General features: G+C 41.7%; 2 protein-coding genes across 5 annotated transcripts in view; both read left to right on the forward strand.

Annotated features, from left to right (window-relative positions):
• The first annotated feature begins 467 nt into the window (after positions 1–467).
• LOC143163229 (uncharacterized) lies at positions 468–11,115 on the forward strand. The gene is made up of 10 exons (XM_076344161.1): positions 468–529; positions 1,954–2,047; positions 2,895–3,026; positions 3,226–3,337; positions 3,938–4,011; positions 4,727–4,822; positions 5,894–5,928; positions 8,686–9,021; positions 9,501–9,549; positions 10,378–11,115. Exons 1-10 carry the CDS (start codon positions 497–499, stop codon positions 10,671–10,673), a joined length of 1,257 nt encoding a protein of 418 aa, XP_076200276.1. The 5' UTR covers positions 468–496; the 3' UTR covers positions 10,674–11,115.
• A 276-nt stretch (positions 11,116–11,391) lies between these two features.
• Positions 11,392–24,810, forward strand: part of CARS1 (cysteinyl-tRNA synthetase 1) — a 36,030-nt gene continuing 22,611 nt past the window's right edge. Inside the window, exons 1-8 of one of the 4 annotated variants that reach the window (XM_076344162.1) lie at positions 11,392–11,464; positions 17,388–17,633; positions 18,445–18,471; positions 20,870–20,961; positions 21,817–21,905; positions 22,216–22,312; positions 22,778–22,876; positions 23,798–23,947. In XM_076344162.1, the coding sequence (XP_076200277.1) occupies positions 11,440–11,464; positions 17,388–17,633; positions 18,445–18,471; positions 20,870–20,961; positions 21,817–21,905; positions 22,216–22,312; positions 22,778–22,876; positions 23,798–23,947 (825 nt within the window). In that variant the 5' untranslated portion in view covers positions 11,392–11,439. The remainder of the gene's footprint in view (positions 11,465–17,387; positions 17,634–18,444; positions 18,472–20,869; positions 20,962–21,816; positions 21,906–22,215; positions 22,313–22,777; positions 22,877–23,797; positions 23,948–24,810) is intronic. The other 3 variants (XM_076344163.1, XM_076344164.1, XM_076344165.1) reach the window with 3 other exon arrangements.

Below are 24,810 nucleotides of genomic sequence, written 5' to 3' on the forward strand. Positions count from 1 at the left end.
GAAATGTTGTTATTTCTCTAGGAGGAATAACTGCTGGTGAAAAAGTTGAGAACCCTTTCAGGGCTTTAGATAAGCCCAGTTATGCACCCAGTTTGTGCGTTTTTGGAAAAATTCTCCTTCCATCCTTTGGCCGCCCTTTCCGTGATCAGCGAGTAGCCCTTCAGCAACAACACGTGAGCTTTGCGTGGAGAGACACGAATCGGCCCGTTTCCTAACACGGTTTCCTCCTGCTCCTAATAGGTGCAAAGCCTGGTACCAGGGCATGTCCTAACGCACGACGTGGTTTTCCTTGACTCCAGTGGGTGGGCAGTTTGCTATTGGGGCACACGCTCTCTGGCTGTCCCGCTTCTCCTCCCCGAGGGCTCTGAAGCCCCGGAGCGGCGGGGGCGGGGGGCGGCGGCGGCCCGCCCCGGGGGCGGATAAAGCGGCGGCGGCACCGCCCCGTGGACGTGCCGAGAGGAGCGGAGGGTGCAGTAGGGCCGCGCCGGGCGCTGCTATGGGAGCCGGAGGGGTCGCGGGGCTGCTGCTGGTGAGTGCCGGGGCCGCGCCGCGCCGGGTCCGGGGGGCATCTCTGGCCGGGGCCGCTGTTTGCGGGCAGGGGCTCGTCCTCCATGTGCTCGCCGCGAGTGGAGGCTGGCACCTGGCCGCAGCCAGCCCCCAAATCCCTCCTTTTGAGAGGAAGAAACCTTCCTCGAAGTCCAGCGCGGAGGAGCCTTGCGGGGTTTTCTACCCTCCTCATCCTCAAGAGACTTTGGTAACTTCCCTTAGCTGTTATTTCGTGTTGCCTGAAGTTTCGGGAATCCTGAGTTAACGCAGCTCTCCTAAACCTAAGGATAAGGAAGCGCAGCTGTCGTGGGGGTAAACCCAGCCCTAAACTCGGTCCCGGGTTGCGGGGAGTCCCCTGAGGGGGGTGGCGGCGGGTGGCGCCTCTCCCGAGGCTCTCTAGCGCAATCGCTGCCACCCTTCTTTCTCTCCTCGGGAAAAAGAAAGTTACAAGCCAGGAGCGAGCTCTTTAATAGTCTTCAAGTTATCTAATTGTGAAATTGGTGGTTTTCTAAACTACACGATTATGGGGAAGACTTCCAGTCCCCCGGGGAGATAGAAGAAAGAGTGGAGCTGCGGGAGCCGGGAGCGGGGACTCTCGGTTTCAGCTTAGAAATTGGCCGCTGATGGCAATTAGCGACGGGGAGCTCCGCCGCCGTCCCTTCCCCTCCTCCTGCCTCTGTTTTACCACTTTCTCTCGCGTGTGTGTTATACGTGAGGGATGTACCTCGGTGGCCCGAAACCCGCGGCATCTGAGCTCTCCGCTGGTCTCCTCGCGAAGCACCTGGCCTCCCGGTGCTGGGAGGCTGGGCAGCTGATCCTCACCGCCAGGCACCCCGCTCCGCTGGAGGCTTGCCGAGGGGTGTGCATCCCGCAGGTTTCTTTTTATTTTTAAAAAAAAAAAAAGTTCCCAATGCTCCTGTGGCTACAGTAAGTTATTTTTGTTAATGACTCAACTACTTGCCTTCTGATGAAGATTACAGAGCCAGCGAGAAATGTTGGATGGGATCTCTGGGGCGTTTCCTCCATTTTGCTGGAGGAAGACTAACACTGACTGTCCTGAATTAAAAAGATAGGAGGAGGGAGAAATGAATCCCTTGCACAAGGCAGAAACCTCGGCCTCTGGAGTTCAATTGCAGTGAATTGGTAAAAAGAAAATAGAAGTTTAAAATGGAGGCGGGGATCTGGGGCAATAGTTGCCTAAAACCTGTCAGCAGCTCTAGCCCCAGCTTTGTAATTGTAATTACCGCTGTGAGCGGCACACTTAGCAGAAATTAGGTTGGGTTTCCTTTGTGGCTTCCCATGAACTTCTGAATGTGTTTTCAAGTCTCTACGGGAACATCTTCCTGAGATGGTTATCGTGTCCTGGGAGGATGAATCACTCAAACCACCTGTTTTTCTCTGCTGTAGGTTACACTGCTGATAATGCCTGGAACTGGAGCAGAGGACTGCGGGGAGGGAGAATACTTACATGAAGGTCACTGCTGTGTATCTTGTCCAGCAGGTAAGACCTCAGGCAGTTATAGCTGGTAGCGGCCATGTTTTTTTCCCCATGGAGATGACTGCGTCACTATTGTTTTTTCTACATTGCATCCGGTGAAAGTGTCAGCCCGGTTGGAGCTGTGGTGGCTTCTTGGTGTTGTTAAGGCTGGGCTCCATTTTGAAGTGAAAGCCCCTTGCGCAATACGTGATGACTGGGAGAGGTGCCTTGGCAGCAAGCCAGGAAACCTCTGCCCGCTATTGAGGATGAAGTATTTAAAGTTGGGTGGCGTTGGGTTTAAAAAAAAAAAAAACCAACAACTTTAGTTAGCACAAAGAATGAGCATAGGGGAATTCTGATATTTCTGTATCTGTAGGTAAAACTTTGGTTTGCCTTTGCTCTCCCCTCCTTGCTCAATGTGTGCAGAGTTAACAAGCTTTGTGCCAAGGAGCACCCTGTCCTTAGATATATTGGAGGGCTGTCGGGTGTATTTAAAGATAATTCAGATGAAGGAGAAGAGAGGTTGTTACAAGCAATTCTCCCTTGTGCCTGCCATGCGCCTTCAGAGGAGATGGCGCTGGCCACATGGGTGACTGAGCTGCTGCAGTGAGTCATCCTCGTCCCTGGTGTGTCCCAGCAGAGGCCTGGCTGGGTGCCTTGTTTGCCACCACTCCCTGTCTGAGCGGCAAGCTGGGAACGTGCCTCCTGACCCTGCTGCGCCACTTGGTTCACGTGATGCACTGTTCACTTGTGAGGAGGGGTTGAACTTTCACCAAAAATGGCTTTGTGTGTTGTAACATCCTGTTATAGTCCTCTGCCTGTTAAATGATCCTTTGAGACTGCTGCTGCTGCTGGTTCTCCTCTTCCACAGGTACTTATGTTGCTCAGCACTGCAGTACTCCGCATTCAAGAGGAAGCTGCGTCCCTTGCACCGAAGGAGAGGGTTATACCGCTCATGAGAATGGCTTGGAAGAATGCTTGCCATGCAGACAGTGCAAAGAGGGTACCAAGTACAATTTTGATGAGACCTTAACCCTTTTCCCCTTTTTCTAATGTGGAAAGCCTGGTCCTCTGGTCTTTTGCACTTCCAGTCATTGAGAATATTGAACTTATAAATAAATTGCCTTATGGCCTGAGTATAATTTTGCACAGTTAGAGAGTCACAACTCATATTTACTTTGTAACTTATATTTTATTTTTAGATCAGATAACTCTGAGACCCTGTACTCTGACGCATGATACTGAATGCCAATGCAAACAAGGGTATTTCTGCCCTGCTGAGGGCTGTGAAATATGTCTGAGATGCAGTACAATGTAAGTTTGATAATGAATGTAAGTGACTGTTTTCCTTCTAGGGAAGGTTAGAGCTGTGGTCCAATCTGTGCCAATACCTAACACATGTTACTAGGCTGTAAATAATTGCCCTGAAGCCAAATGGCATTATTCATGCATTTAAATTTTGGGTGTCAAAATACATGAGGTTGAGACCTAGAAAGATATGGATTTTGGTATTGTTGTGCTTGTTGCTTATGGCTGTAAGCTTACACTTTTCATGTCTTCAGACTACTACTTCCCCACATACACACTTGAATGAGCTTTGTAGCAGCCAGTCCAAAATTTCAGGAGGTAGAACCACCTGTTGAAGGAAACGAACTGTGCATGAATAATGCATCTACTTTGCGGGGTTTTTTCCCTGCCGCTCAGAGGCTAACATACATGAGCTTCATCTGCTTTGCTTCTATTTAATCTTGGAGTATTATCTTGGGTTGTTTAAAGGTGGACTTCTAACAAAGTTATCTGTTTATGCATGTTCTGTTCATGTCTCTAAGCTCTGCCTGAAAAAAATCAGGCCTGCGCAGAGCTGCATATTGCTCTGGAAATGTTGATACAACCCTGTGTTGCCATCCACTTCAGGTGTCCGGAAGGGAAAGAAATTGTGCAGAATTGCAATGCTACCATGGACCTAGGATGTGGCTTACCTGATCAAGGTCTGGTACACAAATACCGCTCAGCTCGGTTTGTTGGGTCTGTGGCTTCAGGCTAATAAAACCAGAGCAGTCTGTAAAACAGTGGTTTGAACTACTGTAACATGTTTAAGAGCTTCTGTATTTTGGTCTGGGAATTACTTGCTAGAGGCAAGTTCTCAAAGGGGTTGGAGTGACTAAACCATCTTAAATTTCACTCTGTGAAAAGCTACATGTATTGCCAGGGTTTTCAAAGTTGCAACAGTGACACTGTTGAAAGTTATGGATCGTGCAAAGATTTTTCATGTTTTCTGTGTCTGAGAAGTTGCACATGGAGTGGCTTTCTCTTCTGCTGGTAGATAGCTTCTGCCAGACTAGAGAAAGAAGGAACTGATGCTACCAATGCTACAGCACCTGAAGCTCGCTGTTATCTTTTGCATACTTGTTTCCCCCTTTTCTTAAATGTCTCTTCAGAAAGCCTTTTAGAAGTTGTATTGCAGCTCTGTACAGAATCCCCCTCTGCCTTTGGAACAATGATGTACAGTGCAAACGAGTACTTGCATGTTCAGGTCAGCTGATGGTCCCAGTGCCTTTTCCAGGACAAGCTGGCTGGGTCATTGTGCTAGTGCTGAGCTTAGGTTGTTCTCTAGGACAGCAGGAAGGACTTGCACTTCAGAATATCTTGTTTGGGGACTACTTCAGTACTTCAATACTGATTTTATTCCCTTTTCCCTTGCAGGAAGCACAGCTCCTGTTTGGATTATTGTGATTATTTTGGCTGTTGTTGGTGGATTGTTGCTATTCTTTGTAATTAGAAAGCTGAAGAGTGATAAAGGTAACTGCTTGATTACTATCCATAAACTTTCCAGAACTAGGCAAAGCATGCACTAAGGCTATCCCTGGTTTTTGTGTTACTTTATAGGGGACCTGATTAAGCCGTAGCTCATTTAGTATGTGATTCAATTAAGTAACTCCTGTATAATGGAGACTAGCTTTGTTCAGTAAATAAAATGCATAAACTTAAACTATGAGCTTTCCTACTTTGCTGACAGGTGCCTTTGCTTCAAAGAAAGATTAGCGTGAGGTCCTTAAAAGGACTTTTCCTATCTACTTTCATTGTATCGGCAAAGAGTGAGAAAAATCTGTGCGTGAGCTCAGATGCATGGGGCAAGAAGTAGCAACTAATTAGATCATTAACTACTTTCATTCACTGTTTGGCTATGGAGATTTTTTCTACACATTGTTGCCCTTTCATCATTTGAGCCTCTTAACCTGAATGTTAGGTCAGTAAGTCCTGTGTGAGTTCATTTTATTTTTTTAGTGGAAATGGAGGTGTTTTCCTGAGAAACTTTTCTTTCCACTACGGCATATTAAGTGTTTTTGCAACTAGTTTAGTCCACTACGGCATATTAAGTGTTTTTGCAACTAGTTTAGTCCACTACTGCATATTAAGTGTTTTTGCAACTAGTTTAGTTAGAATAATGTTTAAAATTACTCTGAATTTTGAATGTTAACTTTGTTCAAATTACGTCTTACTGATTGTATTGCAGTAAAGACAACTTCTGCCTTATCTTTTGTATTGCAGTAGCCCACAAAAATGCTAAGAAGCATAAGCTGGAGGGGGGGAGGTTGAAAGAGTGGCTTAAAAGCCAAATTGCATCTTGTGGTTTGTATTTTACTAAGCGGGACTTTTCATCCCCTGTATGAAGGCACAGTGTTTGTGCTGTTGGTGGAAGCTAAGGGCAGTTATGAAATGTATGACAGGTCAAGGAAACTAAATGGCTTGTATTAGAGCTTTGGTTAGTGTTATGAATGTGTCTACTGCATATAAATCTTGTGTGATTTCAGCTACGTTTAAGTTGCTGCAATTCCTAAAAATTTCTTAGACTTTTATCTTGTTTTCCAGCTGCTTCAACTGATAAAGATGCAGAGAAAGGCCTGGTAAGTATACGATGGATCAAGTGTTTCATCTCAGTTTTGTGCAGCTTAATTGTGCACTGCTTAATTGTACCTGATACACAGCTCTCAATCTTTGTCTCGCTGTAGACCTCTGGTAGGATGTGTTCCTGTGATGCAGCAAGTTGTGATTCATACAGGGCCAGATGTTAGCAAGGGGCTGATGCATTAATTAGCTGCATGTGTCCACTGCAGTTGGCCTTTCCAGTACTTCCCTTGGAAACATTCTAGAGCCTGTGGCCAGGATGTTTTGAAAGCGGGGTAAAAAAAAATTAGGCTAAGTGCAAGCTTTCACTTCAGACTGTCTCCAAGTGATGCCTCGATCCAATTAGTTCTTTGCTGCTTCATGCATGTATTCCCCAGGCAACGTCAGCAATTGTGTCCCTGCATGGTGGTGTTCTAGCTTTCCTTGCATTTTGACTACAACTTTATTTGTTCGTAAGACATACTTCTCTTGATCCAGCAAAGTGACTGAGTCTTCCTGTCTTTGGGCTCATGTCACAAGCTACAGACCAAGACCTGGCGGTCTAACTTCTTGGTCCTAGACAATCCCATAAGACAAGGGGTTCGGGGCTCAGAGCATACCAGTTCAGAAGTACATCCCTGAAAAGGGTTTATCAAGCTAAGGCTGGCTGCTGGCTTATGTTCCACTTTAAAGCTAGGTTCACCCTGGCCTCCTGTAGTCAAACACTATTTCAGAACATTACTGTTTCAGTATAAAAAGACTATTGTTAGTCTAGCATTTTGCAAGGTAAATACAGGACTGGCTTGTATTTAGCTAGTCTAGCTTTAGCCTCTCTATTTAGAAGCTACACTCCTAACAGCTTGGTGAGGCAAAAATGAGCTCAGTCTTCACTAGTATAGTTACTGATGTGTAACACCAAGCTGTAAAACAAATGTTTGTCTTGATGAGGATCTAAGAAAAGCATCCAGATTCCTCTCATAGCATGTGTACAGCACCTTCTCCCTGCTGCCTTTCTTGTCCCCCACCCAATGCATGCACTACTCACCCGGTACGTGAGCTTTTGTCTAATCTTACTAGTTAGACATTTCAAGTAATTAAATGCATCTTAATTATGTCACAAATACTTGAAGACTGAAGAAAAAGAATTGAAAGATCTGTTAAAAACATCACTTTAAACTGTTCTCTTTTTTAAGGTACATAAGTGGCTCAAATATGTGAATCACCCATGGGTTTTTGTTGGGTTGTGTCTACCGCCACGCCCTGGCCAGATTTGCAGTGCTTCGTGTATTCGTAGAAGCTGATGAAGAAACATGACAGAAAACCTGGTCAAAATGCTGTAGCATAGGAATAAGGAAATATAACATATCTTTATTTTGAATAAAATGGTAGTGGAATAATGCGATCACAAATCGGTGCATGGTGACGCTTAGCTCTGATGTAAGAGTTGTCACAGAGTTGAGTTGCAATGTCTGCGCACTTGGAGTGTTCTTGCTACTGTAACAAAAAGCTTATTTGCTAAGGAGAGTTACACTGATGCAGTCCTGAGAGCAGGCATTCTGGCACCAACACGCTGTCCTTTCCAAAGTACCAGTGAATTTATACTGCTGTGAAAAGAAAAAAAAAAAATACTGCTGATACTTTATTTCATTCAAAAATAGAGCAGCAGCTATTAGTCAGCCATGCTGTGTACCTTCAGTCACTTGGTTACCTATTTAAGAACTATTCTGTATAAATAGGATCAACTTGTTTAACCTGTTCACACCCTTAAACAGAAAGTGGATTCAATGATGATGTGCAACTACATGTGTGATGCATGGGATGGTTCCCCTCACGTCCCTGCTTACACATATTGGTCACGTGGTGGTGTCACATGTGGGTCACTGACCTTGTGCAAAGAGAAATCACACTGGCTTATGCTCATGGAGGAACTGTACCTTAACAAACACAAGTCTCATTGGAAAAAACAGTCACTCCTTGCCCTCATTTTCCACCTTTAAAAAAAAAAATCCTAAAGCTTTCCAGTTTTAGCACTAGCTGATATGCTAGATAGATGTTGGTCTGCTTTGTACTTGTACTGCTCTTGATGATTTGGAGCTATACTCCCTGGCATATGCTTAATGTATTGACAATGCTGAAAACGATGCAGCCCTCCTCACTTGCTTCCCTCTTTGTCCCCTCACAAAAGCTATGCAATGTGTGCTGGTGCTCACTGGCTTCTCTCAACTGATTCTAGTTTGTGAATCTGCCAGAAAAACTAATCCAGCTGAAAAAAGCCCAAGCTAGTGCACTTCCATGAAGCTGATAGGCTATTATCAGCTTGGCAAAAGCTCTGAGAGCATCAGCCTTGATACAATGATAGGCTTGAGTCTCCTGTTGCTGTTAAGTCAGCTCAGGTGCAGCAAGGCAATTTAATTTCCCCCTGCCTCAGGAGGGGTGCATACCTTCCATACCTAGAGAGGAGCAAGCAGTGATACATGCCAGTGAAAACATTAGGAAGAGTTTCCTGCATTTGTTGTGGAGGTAGCCTGTGAGCCTTGCCCTGCAGTCCAGTGGGAGCATAACAGCCAGCAAAGCAGAGAGTTTAGGCTCTGAAACCATCTGAAGTCCAAGTCTATAAAGGCTGTAACTTTGCCATGTTTGTAACCTTGCCAAATTAGCAGCTTTCCTATTATTTCTCTGACATCTGGTGACTTCAAGTATTCCGTTTTCTTCCTCCAGACTGTCCTTGAAGGCCTACCTATGAAACATCTCTCAAAATATGTTCTTATTCTTTACAGGAGTCTGAGGGCAGTACTGAAAGCCTCGTTTCACCAGAAGTGGAGACACCTGCAAATAATGGAGCCAACCCAGAGGGTGAGAACTCTGGTGAGAGCCCAGAGGGCCAAGTGCAAACCAACATTAACCTGGAAGTAAAAAACACATCACCAGAGGAAAACAGTGTTGCGCTTTCTGAGTGGGGCACCATCCTGCGCAGGGGCTGGAGGCGCTACATGAAAAGGTGCTGGAGGAGGATGGCTGAGTCTTCACTACCAGCAAAAACTGGGCAGAATCCTGCTTTTCATCAGAATGCCCCATCTAATGTACCAAGTGGTAGGATGCCAGCAAATCGTGTGGTAAGTGTGTGTGTGTGTGAAATTATCATCGTGTTTTCTCTGATACACGTGTAATTTCAGTTGGGTTCTTAACTATTCCTTGAGTGATAGATGCTGTTTTCAGGCAGAACGATAGGAAGAGGAGGCTTTGCCTTAAAGATGTAATAGAAAGTATGGGAAGTGATATCTTGGGAAAGCAAACTTCAGTTCCTTATTTAATCTGCTCTGCCTCTCTCATCTCCCTGTTCAATATTTACACAGAAGCTATTCTTTTGCGATAGCAGCAAATGTGTTGCCTTGTTGCTTCGCTTTGGAGCTAGTAGCATGACTGTTCAGCATGCAATTGTCTTTACTCAAATACTTTCAGCTGTGCTGTGAAACCTGCCCCCCTCCCCCTTATTGGCATGTGTGCTGTGGAAGCAAGCTATCAAGTAGCTCAGGAATAATTGTGAGTGAAGTGCTCTGATATGTTGGAGTAACAGTCCAACTTTGAATTACAGGTACGAGAACCAAAGTGTCGAATAATTGTTAAAGATCTCTCTCAAAAAGGTAAGTATTCCATAAATTGGCAGTACTTGGAATTTGGTTTTTTCCTGTTGACTTTAGTCTACTTAAGGAATAGTGTAGGGAGGCTAATGAATATTGCTTAGAGCTATAAGGCTTTCAGTTTATTGTAAAATATGCTGAAACAGGATTATTACTGGATTTGAGAGAAGTTGTAATCCCTGTGGTGAATTGTTCTACTTTGAAGGATGGCTTTTCTGCACAGGAGTATAGTGCAGTCATGCTTTTAAGAATAAGAATGGTACAAAATTTTTTTGTATGTTTTAAACAAGTCTGCATTGCAGCAGTGTACTCTGCCTTAATGAGTGAGGAGTAGGTCAGAGCAGGAGATCTTTGTGTCACATGTCCCCTTACATGGAAGACCACATCAAAATCCCCATACATCTACCTGTACCCAGCAAGTTGATGTGCTGGATGTCCAAGTGATGGGTTTTGTTCATGCTGGTCTTGACGTTGCAAACCTATACCAGTAGCATAATGAAGTGGTTAAAGCCTACTGTTGAGTAGCCCTATTAAGCTTAAGTGAAGACGTGCAGGCCAATGAAACCTTCCTCAAAACTTACTGAATGGTGTCTCGTCTTAAGAGACTACTTTTGAGATATGTAGACTGATACCTTTAGCTTCTTTCAAGATCACTCAATAGGAAACCTATTTGTCCCGCTGCTTCTTAGGTGCCAAACCTGGCCTTGCTGCTGCTGTTTGGCCTGTGCATGTATTGGCTGAAAATTAATGGGAAAGCATGTACGTTAGCTATGAAAAAAAATCTGTATTTTAAAACCTAAGCTGATGTTTGTTGTGTGTTTTTTCTTTCAGAACTGAGAGAGAGCTTTTGGGCCTTTATAAATGAAGTACCACCAAAAAAATGGAAGCGGCTTATGAGAACTCACCTGCAGGAAAATGATATTGTTAAAATTATTTATGACTTTCCTAATGATATAGAAGAGCAATCTTATCAGATGCTTCTCACCTGGAAAAACACACTAGGAGAGAAACAGTCTATTATTAAGTTACTGGATGAGTTAAGGTATCTAGATACCAAGGCTTATGATAACGTATTGAACACTTTAAAAAGTAATAATGTTATAAGTAAATTAGAAGCTACAGATTAATGTTTACGATGAACTTCAAAAATACTTCTGTGTACATATATATGTCTACAAACTTCCTGTAAATGAGGACATCAACAAACTGCTAGTAAAAGTGATGGCGTGGACTTGATATCCTCCTCACCTTCACGCAGGGAGCTGGAAGTGATTTAACGCTGTTGGTGTTAACACGGACTCCAGCTGTGATGTTCATTAAGGTCTTTTGAGTTGTATGATATTAAACTCAGGTGCCAGTTGCCAGCTTGAGAGCGAGGAGCTCCAGCTCACACTTCCCTGTGTGTGAGGCACAACCGTGCTGTTTGAGCCCAGGTGGTGGGAACGAAGAGGCTGCTGCTTTTTTTGAGAGGATTGCAGTGCTTTGGCTTCTGAAACGATTGTGGGTTTTTTTGTGTGCTCAGAACTGTTATGTTTGGACCACTGCAATAAAAGCCCGGTTGAGCCAGAAGCTGGGATTGACTCTTGGACCTTCTTGTCTGAGGGTGGGAGGTGTTGTGAGGGGAGCCCGTAACCCGTCGGTTTTGGGGCCGCCCGGCTGTGGTAAACCCCTGCGACTCAACGGCCGCTCCTGAGGAGAGCCCGGCCGCGCGACGGCCGCCCGCTTGGCGGGAAGGCGATGTGGGCGGGAAGGCGGGGGGGCGGTGCTTCCCCCGTTGCCGTGGTGACGCGGGGCGCCCGTCGGAAGTAGCGTAGAGGCGGGCGGGGCGGGGCGGGGCGACGTTTCCGGGCACGCTGTTGCATCAGCTCGTGAGCGAGGGGAGGAGGCAGCAGGATGGCAGCGGCCGCCGCCGAGCAGGGTAGGTCGGCGACCGGCGCCGCGGAGGCCCGGCGAGGCGAGACGAGGGGTCCTCCGGGGTTGTCACGGCTTGGCGGGGGTTGGTGTCACGGCTCCGCCGCTGTCACGGTGTCAGGTGGGCGCCGTGACGTCAGGCGGCGGCGCCGGGGGGGGAACCGCCGACCCACCGCCCTGTCACCGCAGCTGAGGCGTCGGGGCGGGAAACGGCAGCTAGGGGCGTTGGGGCGTCGCCCTGGTGGCCTCCTCAACGCGTCCCTCGGCGCCTGCGGCGGCGGGGTCCCGCCAACGCACCCCTTGGGCCTGAGGAGCGAGACAGGCAGCCATCCGCCATCACGACGTGCTTGGGGCAGAGGTGACGTGTGAAATCAGCCCCCCATGCCCGTTGTTGGGTGGGTGCTCCTGGGGAGGTCACCTGTGTCCATCGGTGGTGGGTGACACGTAAGCAACTCCTGATGCCGCTTCAGGGTATCGGGAGCGAGGAGTTAAAAGTGTAGCTTGTGACTGGGTCTGTACGTGTATGGAGTAGTGGGAAACATGGATCTATAGGTACCAGTTGCACTTCTCATACTGGTGCCTATGGATCGGAGGACCTCCGGTGCCTTGCAAGACCGTGGGAGGCGATCCACGTTGTGCCTCGCCTCTAATGTAAACGTTAATGATGGCACATGGTGATTTGTGGAAAAAACTCGGAGCTTCTCAGTACTGAAGTTTGGAAACAGCTGTTCTACAGCTTGGTGGGTTCAAAGAGATGTTAGGTGGCTGCCAGACCGCTTAGTCAGTTGTGTGCTTATCACCACACCGTCTGCTCTCTTTTGCCTGCCTCTGTCTCCCTTACTGTCTTTCCTAGTCATCTATGTTCTCCCTTGAACTCATGTCTGAACTTTTTGACTTTTCCGGACTTTTTTTTGTGGTCGTGTTTTAATGATGGGTTACACTACACTCTTCCATATGGAAGGAGGGCCAGGGTAGTCCTGTAATTTTTGGCACTACTGTAGCAAATGAAAACTTGGAATACCAGTCATACAAGTATGAAATACCATTATGGTATGTAAGGGGTTGGAAATTTCTGTCATTCCAGTTAAGGATCTGTAGATTCAAAGATTTGCCCCTTTTTCTTTGTTACTGAAAGTTACTTTCCTCTTTGTTTATCACAAGTAACGTTCCTACGTAAGGAAGTCCAGAAACTTTTATTCTTGCCAAGGGACTGGCTTTTTCAGATGTGTTTTCAGTATCTTAGTTAAAGTGTGTGTGGGGAAACCCCACCAAAGGCTCAGTTCAGGAGCACTTTAAGAAACTTTTTAGTTAAGTTTATTAATGGGCAAATAGTATTTGCTTTTTACTTAAATTGTGATTGTTACCTTTAGTTCCAGTTCAGGAAAAGTGGAAGTGGAACTCACAGGGCTAAAGGGAACAGGACTGACAAGCTCGACCTTGGTGGGATACTCCCGTCTTAAAAAATCCCTGCTCTGCTAAAAGCCTCTTGATCCTTTTGTGTGAGTCTTGACAAGTCCTTTGTGTCTCTGTCTCTCCGTGTGTATGCTGTGTCCTGCATAGATGAGATGGCTGCATTGGTTCAGTTCTGAAATTTTTATGGAAAAGGATAATTTGTCTTGGCTGAGCAGATAGTTGGACTTCCTTCCAAAGCTACCAGAGTGGCCAGCTGGAATGATAAATGGCCAGTTTGGAGCCATATTAATAATGAGGCATGTTACACTTATCTTTTATGAGTTGTTTTAAATCTGTGAAAACCAAGTTGGAAGAGAAATGACATTTTAAAATATTCAGAAACATCTAAGATTTCTTCTCGGAGAATGCCTCTGCAGGAATCCCGGAACACTTCAGTTGTCATCTAATTATGACTGACAAGGTTAGCAGGTTCAGGGAAGCCCAGGAAACCTAATTTTTCCCTGAAGCAAAGTAACTCCCTGTTTTTGTGTCAGCTAGCTTACTGCCTACTTTATGGCTTTTCTGTATTTACTTTGCTGTCAACACCTTCAAGGAGCAGAGGTTTTCATTTCAAGTTAACAAAAGTGAAAAATTTCCATCAAATTTGATATTGTGTGGGTTACACATCTTGATCAAACTTCAAAAGGTATTTTATGTGCAAATGAAATGTAGAAGGAATCTTATGCCTTTGAGTCTGTGTGTTGCTGCAGTCTTGCAGACAAATTCTCAGTGTCCTTTAGTAGTCTCCGAAGCACTCCATGCATGGAAGGAAGAATGTGTGACAATTATATTGCCCAAAGAGATTGTATACCAGCAATTACTGTATGAGAACTGTATTAATATCTACAGTGGAATTTTTCTGGAGCAACTTTTTAATGTAGGGGGAGCATTACATTATTAACATTCATTTTTATGTTTTTTCAAGGTTATTTTTCTACCTCTCCAATACTCGTGCTCAGTGCTTATTTTCTGAATGGAGTTGCTCTTGGGTGATATGATTTGATGTCTATGGATCATTCCATTCACATGAGTTAACATTCAGTGTTATGCAACAGCTCTGTAATACTCCTGCATTTCTGTTGTCAAGAAGACACTTCCTAATGCAACTGAGTAGTAGGAACTGTAATTCTTGTTTTGGGAGGGGAAAAAAAATTGCAGTCAGAGAGAAGGGCTGTTTCTTAGCCTGGTTTCCTAAAGGAAACCAGGGGTAAAGCAGCTCAGACCTACATGTGTCCATTGGCCCTTCTCCCTCAATAGTTTTTGAATCCATTGATTGGTATTAATTACATTTGACAGCAGGCTGCCTCTTGCACACAGTTGGCAGACTGAGCAAAGATGGGTTGGAGCTGTATGAGAGGATGGGGATACTGAAGTGTATGGGGAGAGGGGATGAAGCACTTAGGAGGTACCAGGAAATATTTCAGTAGGAGTGTGTGATGAATTAAAGGCATTGTGAGACACTGAGTGGGGGGGAACTGAGGGTGCAGAATATAAATCACAGAAAAACAAGGTTCTGTAGATTTGCTATTCTTGTTTTTAGTAGTGATATAAATGTAATCAGAACAGACTTTTATGTAAAGATAGTTTTGACTGATTTCTTTTTCTTGAAAAGAAATGGTCCTCTGGTATACTGCCTTCCAAAAGACAGTGTTGTTATATTCATTCTTTCTTCCCAGGAGAGCACCCTGTGCTTCAGGAGAAGAGCTTTTGTTTTGTTAGTTCAGTCCAGTTTGGAGCTACTCACAAGAATGCCAGAACTGAGAATGATTTTGTCCTGTATGTACTGAAATAGGATGCTTGGAGGTGTTTCAGAATTGCACTGATCAATCAGCGCTCTCTCAAACACAGCAAATTTGCTTGTATCTCTGCATCTGACTACAGCAGAGAGTAGAACACACCTGTGCTAGCTTTAAGCTAGCTGTCATGGTTTGAAAAGTAGCTGTCAGTCTAGAAAAGGAAGTTTGGAGCTCAGCACATCCTGTGAAAGCAATGCGGGAAACTCGTATTGGTACAGTGAGCCTGCTGGGAGCTCGAGACTGCTGTGGCTCAGCTGCTGCTGCGCCCTGAGAAACCTTGCCAACAGCTGCTCAGGTGTGTTCATGCTGTATTGCACTTGCTGTGGTGTGCAGTCATGGATGTGAGTTTGGGCTGAATTTGAGTCAGTGATCAGTCTCAACATAAAGACATCCTCCTGTTAGACCCCCTGGGCTAACTGGTTTCTTTGATGTATTACACTTTCAAGTCTGCTGTTGCTCTTGCAACAAGACGTAATGTCAAACTTTATAATTTCAAGTATTAATGTACGTACCAAGATTGTTCAAAGTAATTTTGGCTGCTCTGCCTATCAGGGCTGAGCTGGTACTGACATTCACAGGCACTATTTGCCATCTCTCCTCACCAAAATTAACTTCGAGTTCTGTCATCTTTGTTGTATTTGTGTGTAAGTTGGTGCAACTTCCCTTTTAGATTGGTTTACAGATGTGGTTGGAAAGCACTTACATTGTTTCAGATACACTGACTTGCTTCCCATTAGCAGCCTGGTGTGTGAATAATGGTCATAATAACCCTAATAATACTTTGCAAATTGAGTGTTGCTTTCCTTGCAATAGATCTTTAAAGATCTTTTCTTTGAGATATAGTTTCATTTCTACACAGATCATTCCTGTAATACTTTTTTTTTGGCCTTCTCCCTCATATGATTCATGGATACAAAATTCACATTCAAGGAAGACATATGTCTTCGGTTTCCATAGTTAATGAACGTAACTATTTCATGTGTATGAACATGTGAAGTTCTATGATGATAAACATCAGTAAATATTTAAGAGCCTGAAAAGTTTATAGTAAAATTAACTATGTGAGCCGAAGCTGAATCCCATTCAGCTGGGTAAGGCAAGCCCATAAGGTCTAGTTATGAACCGTTACTTACTTGTTATTCCTTATTTATACTGAACAATTACATGGATAGCCCTTGAGAAGGGTTGAGACTTTACATGAATCTGACTTTGCTTTCGTGCATGAGTTTTAAATATCTTTTGTGACCCTTGATTTTTTTTTTTTAGATTATTTTTTTAATCACTGATCTTTTTTATTAGTTCTGCTGGTGTGCCACTATATCTCACTTGCACTCAAAAGAGTCAAACACAAACGTACTTGGTATCTAGCTGCCATTTCCCTGTCATCCTGAGTTCCTGTAGAATATTTTAATAATTGATTTCCATATAGGAAATTAGCTGCTCATAAAGTCTTAACTGATGATATTTGGAAAAAACTTTTCAGTTCTGCAGTTCCTCACATCCTCTCCTAGCCTTCGCTTCCCCATCTCATTTCATCCTTCCCTTTCCAAGAGTGTTGGTCTATGAGCACCTCCACTGCTTTGGGAACTACTCGTGCAGAAGATGTTAGTACAAGTGTAAGAAGCAACACCTGTGGCAGTGGCCTCTCTCGGGGTTTGGGAGCAGGGACAGGTGTTATCATACTGCCTCTCTCACTTTATTGCGCCATGACCTTGACTACATCTTAAATTACCTTCTTGGCTGACTACCTAAGCAGGATATCAACTTAATGTTTATACAGTACTTTGAACATGAACAGAGTTACAAATGTTGAACCGTTGCAGGAAAATATGAATGTTAGGTTTACCTAATGTCAGCACTAGCCCAGATGCCGTAACCTCCACAGTGCTTTGTACCCACTGGCTTGCACAGGGCTTACTGTGAGCATCCCCACCAAGTCACAGAACCCTTCCGCTGCTTCCTCCCTGTCCCTACATTTGTAAAGGTGAAACATAATTGAACCTACTTTGCCTGTATAGCAAATAAATCATGGTATTAAAAAATTGTGAGGGAGGAGCATGATCTAATATCCTTTCTGTTTATTTGTGTAGATCTTACTAATTTTAAATATTATTCATATGTCTGAGGAGAGAAAGTGGTATAGAAGTATGGAAATGTACAGCAACAGCTTAAGTTTTGAACTGTTAGAGCAAGTAGGAGTAACTGAGCATCATGCTGGGAGCTTGCATGCAGGCACCAGTCCTGCAAAGATTTAAGGATATGCTCAACTTCAGTAGACGAATTCACAGCCTATCCACAGTGTATAAAATTAATCGTATTAAATATTTGCAGTATGAGTGTTTTAGCAGCGTGGAAAAGAGTGACTGCTTAGGTTTGCTGTGTGTGAAAAATTTTCTCCAATTTCAAGAAGATAATACTTCTTCATGAAAAGGACCTGTGCTTTTGTCCTTATTACTCTTTGTAAGGATGTCTCCAAAAAACTTGTCACAGCATGAACATAATCCTATTAATAGGAAATATATAGTTATTCAGTAGCTTGTATTAAATATATTTTTCTCAAATTTCTTGTCAGTTGCCAGAGCTAATTTAGAGGGGGAAATGTATAGTATAAGGATATATTTTGGTCATGGGATCTCCTTCTTCTTTTAATGCTGACCAAATGTCCTGTGCCTCTCTTTACAGCTTCCAGCTACAGTTTTATTCTGAGCATTAGTGAAGAGGAAGCCAGGGTGAAGGCTTTGAACGAGTACCTGAGCACTCGTAGTTATATCCAGGGGTTCACATTTTCACATGCAGATGTGGAGGTATTCAGAAAGTTTTCGGGGCCACCTGTGGACCAGTATATCCATGTTGTCCGGTGGTACAGACACATAGAAGCAATCTATGATGGCAGCAGTGAAAAAAATGAGCCTTGTAAACTTCAAACAAGTGAGTAATACGAAACTGGCGGGCAGGTTATAGACTAGCTGACATTGTATTGGTTTTTTATTGCTGAGAATTTCTAGAAGTTCCCTTTCATACTCTCTTGCACACTTTAAAATTTACCGTATCAACTTGTATTCAAGGTCATGAAATTCTTCTTGCATACAGTTACTGCGTAATTGATAGATCCTGACCTATTTGAATGTTAAAGCTCTGTTTCCACATTTCTTTGATTTTAAAATTCCTCAGTATACAGAATTTGATCATGTGTATTTTCTTTAAAAAGCTAGCCACTGGATTGTAAAAGAATATGTGGGTTTTGGCTTGTTCCCTAAAATATCAGGATTTGCTCAGTCCACTTTTTTTCCCTGCAAGGGTATCCAAATAGTTGTTGTATAATATACAAATTCATAATAAAGTAAACTGAATACTGCCTCTTACGATTGTTATTAACACTGAATTTCAAAAAGAATGTTTGGGGTTCTTTTTTAACCCTGGTAATTTAGGCATTGCTGATGATTTGAGGAAATACTAACTTGTTAATCTAGGTCATTGTGTAAGCACGGCTGCTGGCATTTTTGGGAGCTGCATCACTCTCCTGGGTTGTTTTCCAATGAGGTAGTCTAATTTAATTGCTTTATAGTGAGATCGTTGCTCAGGGAGTCATGAAATAATTAATAATAATAACACAGAGCTGTTGTATAGTGCTTGCAATATGAATGCATAATGTCTGTCATTTTTGCTGATAGTTGTTGACTAATATTACTCCAATGCCATCTTCTCACAACCTTTCATCATATGTGTTCTCAATTCCTAGCAGACCAGCAGTTAAAATCAGACTGCTGTGAGTAGAATCTGTATGTGTGTGTGTGTGTGCCTGCATGCGTTTGTGCTGGTTATTGATTTATTTTCAGCAGTGAAGACATCTCAGTTGTACTGCTGGCTCTGATAGCAGATTTAATGCCAGTAACTACAGGCTGCAGACTTTCATGGATCAGGGTGGAGCAATAAGAGAAAAGGTTTCTGTTTTCCTGTCCGTGAAATCTTTAATGTTAAGCCTCTCTTTCTGAAGGGTTATGTCTTGTTATCTTTGTGATCTGTGCATATGTATCAGAAGTCCTGAAATGCTGTTCTGCAGTGTTGTCGTGGTTTAACCCCAGCTGGCAACTAAGCACCACACAGCCGCTCACTCACTCCCCCCGGTGGGGTGGAGGAGAGAATCCCCTAGTGTTGACTAACCAGGCGGCTTTTACTAAATGTGTATCCCAATGCTTGAATGTCCCAGCACCCATTGCTCTCAGTGTAGTCTTTAACAGTCCATTGTATTGTTCAGTTTTCCCAGAGGCTGGTGCCTGATAGGGGATGTGATATACCCACTCAATGCCATGCTCTTTGGCCCAGGTGTCTTACTCCTAACAGCTGAGAAACTGGTCCAGCAACTCAAAGAGGATAGGATACTAGCTACTATGAAGAAAATTAACTCTATCCCAACCAAAACCAGCACAAGTGTTCACTATGAAAATGACATGTGAATCTGCCACGCTTCTTAGACCTTGGATATTTTATCAGTGTTTTTTTAGGTATATCAGAGAGCTCGAGGGATGGATTAGAGCAAATGAACTTCAGTTTAACCAGGGGAAGGACTATAGCTGGCAGAGACGTATTTGAACAGACTAAACAGTATGCCTTTTACTTTGCCCTTGGTGTCCATGTAGTGGATATAGTGTGACACCTAACTCGTAAGCTGAGAACTTTAGGGTGCAGTATCTGGGTTTTTTCTTATGTTTAGTGTGGTTGTAAGTAAAGAAAGCTTTACAGATTTATCTTTTATTAGACTAACCCACATAGGCTTCCTTCCCTGAGGGAAACATTAGCCACAATTAAGCATGCCACCGTAATCTTTGTAAATCAAAGAGTAAACAAATCCATACCTTGGTATATGGTCTGTGTTACGGAAAGACTGCTCTTGAACTTGAGGTATTCTGTTCAGGAGTACCTCATACAATGAAATGTTAAGAATAAACGCATATTTCTGTGGATCCATAACATGGAGATTAAATGGAGTCCATTTGTGAGACAGTAGTATAGTTAATGTCTTTTTTTCTTATTTAGGCAGTTACTCAAAAAAGGAAGATAAGGAAGAGATTAAATTTTTTATACCATGAGTGTTTACATTACTTGAAGGTTTTCAGCCAAAATATTCATACGAAGATATCGGGGCAACAAAGTTAATGAAGAGCACCCTGAGACATAGGATCAGAAAGGCAATTTTGTTGTCAAAACAAATAGTTCCTGTAATATTAAAATGCATACCATGAGAATTCCTAAAGACAGTGCTTTGTGTGTTAAGCTGGCAACCTTGCTGTATTTTTTAATTTTCTGGTTTGCTTTCATTCCTAGTTAATGCGATAATTAGTTTAACATCATTACAGCTGTAAGCAGCCCTGTGCATAGCAAACTGCAACTCTTCGACAGATGACATACTCATACTTCTGTCTGAAAAAAACATGAGTTTAACAGCTATGTTGCTTCTTAAAAATTTAAAAGAAATTGAATGCAAGAATATTGTCACTAATATTACCCTGGGTTTTATCTACCCTATTTAATGGCAAAATTTAGCCTCTTGCTGAATTGGAGCATGTTTGTGGTAAATGAGCGTGTTCAAAAATGCCTTGTGTACATAGCAACAATGTATGATAAAAAGCTGAGGTTCTTTCTAAACATTTCCGTCTCTACTCTCTCTCACTTTGAGTACACATGCTCTGTCAATATTGGCTCTAGAGACTAACCCTGGTCTCTGGAGATTTTTTGCAAATTCTGTATGAGATCTGTGATATGCTGTCACAGTAAAATCAGTGGTGTTGCAGAAAGCCCAGGACTGCCATAACACTTTATTAATAATTCATTAAATTTCAAAGCTCTCGTTAATGCTTTAACTGAATTGCATGCTCTTACTTTTATACCCTCTTCCTTCCTGTTACTTGGATCAAGATTTAATAGAAATGGCAAACCAGAGAGTAGTAAATAAACTAGATTGAAATAATTTCCTGTGTTTTTAGTGGCTTTGTAGGAAGCTCTAACAAAAGTAGTTGGATTACTAGGATTGGAGCTGCTTTGTCTAATTGTATATGTTTTTTTTCTTTTGAAATAACTTAATGATGTGATAAGGAGAAAATGTTATACTGCAAATCTGTTTGTGGAAAGTGTCTTTTCAGTTCTCTTTAAACTATTTTTTCCCCTAGGTAAAGGCAAGCGTGTGCAGCCTCCCTGGTCTCCCCCTGAAGGGACAAAACATTCTAGGCTCTGCCTCTACAACAGCCTGACTCGCAATAAGGTGACTAAATGAAAGAAAAGTGAAGATTTCCATAGAAACACAAACAGAAAAGTCATCAAATGCTTGTTTCTTAGGTGTTTACCCTATCAGTAGACAGGTTTTCTGGGTTGTATTTTGTGGAATGTTAACAAGCACATGCCAGAGATGCTGTGTCAGTCAAGTGTGTTTGCTGGGCAAGTGTTATAATATACACAATAAATATACATATACTACAAGTGTGTGTATGTATGTGTATATCACATAATATATAGTTCCCAATTGCAAGTTATCATCATGCAAAATAGCCAGGGGTTCAACTGTAATACACATAAGTATAGGCAATGTGAACAGAATAAAATCACAGTTTCTTTCTTTAGATGTTGTCAGTGTAAAAAAAAAAAAAAAAGTCTCACCAATTATATTATTGTAATATAAACTGGTAAAACTTCTTGTGGTCTTGTTTGAAGGTCCTTTGGGAAAGAGAGGAAATATTAAGAATACTAATGTTATATGGGATGTAGTATCCAAGTATATGTGAAATGATTATAGTCTGTAACCTTTTTCAATGCAAAAGAAAGCCTGATCTTCCCTTTTACAAATGCAGCTTGAATAATGCCCTGCCTAGTCCAAATCTTTGTAATCTGGTATCTTGATTGATAAGACTGCAGATAACATAAGCAGCCACACCCTGTTCTCTCTCTTACATGATAAAGCTAGTGGTGATCTTTTCTTATGGTAAAACTGGGAGTGGAATAACTATTCCTTTTTTGTAATTATAATCCATGTTTTCATGTTCTAATCTCCAAATGTGATGTTACTGGCCTGAGATCATGTCTTCAATTTCTTCTGATCACTGTACCTTTCCTTTCAATTAAGGAAATATTTCAGCCTCAGAGTGGAAAAAAGGTCTTGTGGTATTGCTGTGGTCCAACAGTTTATGATGCTTCTCACATGGGACATGCCAGGTACTGCAGTTCCTTATTTTGATATAGGTAATAACAGTGCCTATTGGAAGCAAAAGATTAATAGAAAAAGGTACTTTGTTTAGATGAGTGTATTACTAGAAAATAGTCTCGTTAGACTCAATGCTTGAGATTTAAGATTAAAAGCATATTATAATATTATGTCATTGTGTGATTAAAAACTTGCTAGTAGATGAGGGAAAATTAAAACTGCTGTAAAATTATTGACTCTGAGATTAAAGTAGTTTGTGCATAGAATAGGAATAGACTTGAGGTGTTCACTAAAAACACCATCTATCTTTTATGGTTTTAGGTCATACATCTCATTTGATATCCTGAGAAGAATCTTGGGGGATTATTTTAAATATGACATTTTCTATTGTATGAATATTACAGATATTGATGATAAGGTAAGGTCTTTTTAAATTGCAATCTAAAATACTGTACTTCCAGCATGGAAGTCAGAGAGTCATATGTAATTGCCATTTGGTAAGCCAAGATAAATCTTACACTTACTAACTTAGGCATACATTTTGTACACAAAGTCATTGATTTTTCTCAGTTTTGTAGCATTCCTATGGTAGCAAACCCTGTATTCTTGTATATAAATGAGTGTTGTCATAAATAATGAAGACTAAGTATTTTACAAAGATAACTTATTTTATTTGCCTGTTTTTGAGATACCTAATTAACTCTGTTGAGGTAGCTGATTAACTATGTGTGGTGTGTTTAATTTGTATTACTGCATGTAATTCTTGTAGCTTGTTAAATTTGTAGAGATTCTGAAATGCCTTTGGTATGTAATAGATTTTTGTTTGCACTTTGTATAACTGTATGTTGCTTCACAAAAATATTTTCATGTTTCTGCTTTGTAGATCATCAGGAGAGCAAGACAAAATTACCTTTTTGAACAGTATAGAGAGAACAAGTCAGCACCAGATCAGCTACTTGAAGATGTTAAAACTGCCTCAGAGGTGGGTGTGGTATTTAATCCCTGCTAGTGTCTTAGGTTCTTACTCAATAATGTAGCAAAGCATCTAAAAAATGCCTCTGACTTTGCTACCTCCTTAAATTTTCTGCTTGTTTCAGTTATTCTATTGAACTGGTACCACACAAATTAGAAATGTTATTGGAACTGCACATCAGTGATTTTCCATTGTTTTATCCCTGTAAAAGGCATGCATAATTTTTATCCAAAAAGCATTTGGATGTTTGTGTGTTAGAATTCAAACTTGAAAAATAACCCTTTAAAATAGTTTTTAAATGGTGGTATGTCCATAATCTTTTAAAGCTTGTGAGATTTCTCTTTTGTACCATTGATGGCCTTGAAAAGAGCAAAAAGTCTCCAAAGCTTTAGGAGTTTAATAAATTGTGTATGCTGGACTGAAGGTGGGGGAGGGTGATTCTCTGGTCATTTTTAGAACTACAGATCACAAAGAGATTATCAGTCTAATGAATTGAATACAGGCCTGGGAATAGGAGGCCTGGAAATTTTGCCCAACAATCATTGCCTGACACACTCTCTAAGCATAGCATTTAATCTCTCTCTGTTTCACATTACAGCTTCTCCTTTTCAGATTTGTGATAATCAACTGTGTAATTAAGGTGATCAACTGCATAGAAAATGAAAATTACTAAACAACAGTAATGGCAATGTTGTAATTTATAAAGTCTTTCTGAAAAACTGAATTCGGATGTGAACTAAATTCTTTTGACTTCACCTTTATTTCTGATGAGGAGTATGTTTCAGTAGTTTGATATCAAAGCTTTCTATGTGGCATAATGTATTATTCATCACTAGCAAGGTACTATATGGCTAAGATAATATATTGTGTATGGAACATAGCGCTACTCTACTGCAAGTTGCTTTCTACGTTTTTTTTTTTTAATTGTAGCTCTTTTCAGTTAAATTAAATGAGACAACAGACCCAGATAAAAAGCAAATGTTGGAAAGAATTCAAAATGCAGTGAAGTCTGCTTTTGACCCTCTACAAGAAGCTGTGCAAGCGAAACTCCCTGCAGAAGAGATCAACAGATGTCATGAGGTCAGTTTGAGCTCCTTTTTAAATTATATTTGGCTTATAATTGTTTGGGGTTTTAAAAATAATATTTAGCTCGTAGTAATTCCCTGAAACATTATAGAAGTTTTTATTCATAAAAAGAGGAATGGTGGGCCTGAGGACTTCTTAGTACTTTGCATTTAATATGGGAAACTTCATCCTTGAATTCAACTATATAGTTTTTGGATGCTGTTTTTATCAATGACTTTTTTTTTCCCCTCCCACTGTGATAATTACTCAGTTATTTTTACCTTTCCAGCTGCGATTTTTCTCTTGTATATATTTAGACTTTCTCTTTAACTTTTTTGTCTTGATGAATTAGTTTCAGTATAAATTACTGAACATGCATTTATGACATTCCAGTACTGGTGGCAGTTTTCTACACAAGTGTTTCCGTCTCTGATCAGAGAAGAAAATACAGCCCAAAAAATTACGCTTAGGATAATTTTTATCCAAAGACCATTACATTTAGTGACAATAATCCTGTTGACTTTACTGGGCTTTGGTACTGTCCCAGTAACCAAGTCAGTCAATATAACTACTGTCTTTTAGTAATTGGTTTCCACTTTCATCTTTTCTTGCTTTCAGATTATTTGTGATAATTACTGTAGGAAGCTAGGGTATGTGCTCCCTTCTTGAGAAGACTCTCTCTCTACATTATCTTTTAAAAAAAATAAAGTCCAGCTATTCTAATATCAAGTGCCTTTATAAAAGTGTATACTGACCTAACAATTTTAAAAACAACTAAAGTCTAAGCAATCACACCTTCTGGGCTATATCCTATAGTAAAAAAAAGTCATCTTTTAATATAAGACCAAAATGTATCCTTGCTGATGTTCAAATTAGTC

This window comes from Aptenodytes patagonicus, chromosome 7, assembly GCF_965638725.1.
Source record: "Aptenodytes patagonicus chromosome 7, bAptPat1.pri.cur, whole genome shotgun sequence".
Lineage (NCBI taxonomy): Eukaryota > Metazoa > Chordata > Aves > Sphenisciformes > Spheniscidae > Aptenodytes > Aptenodytes patagonicus.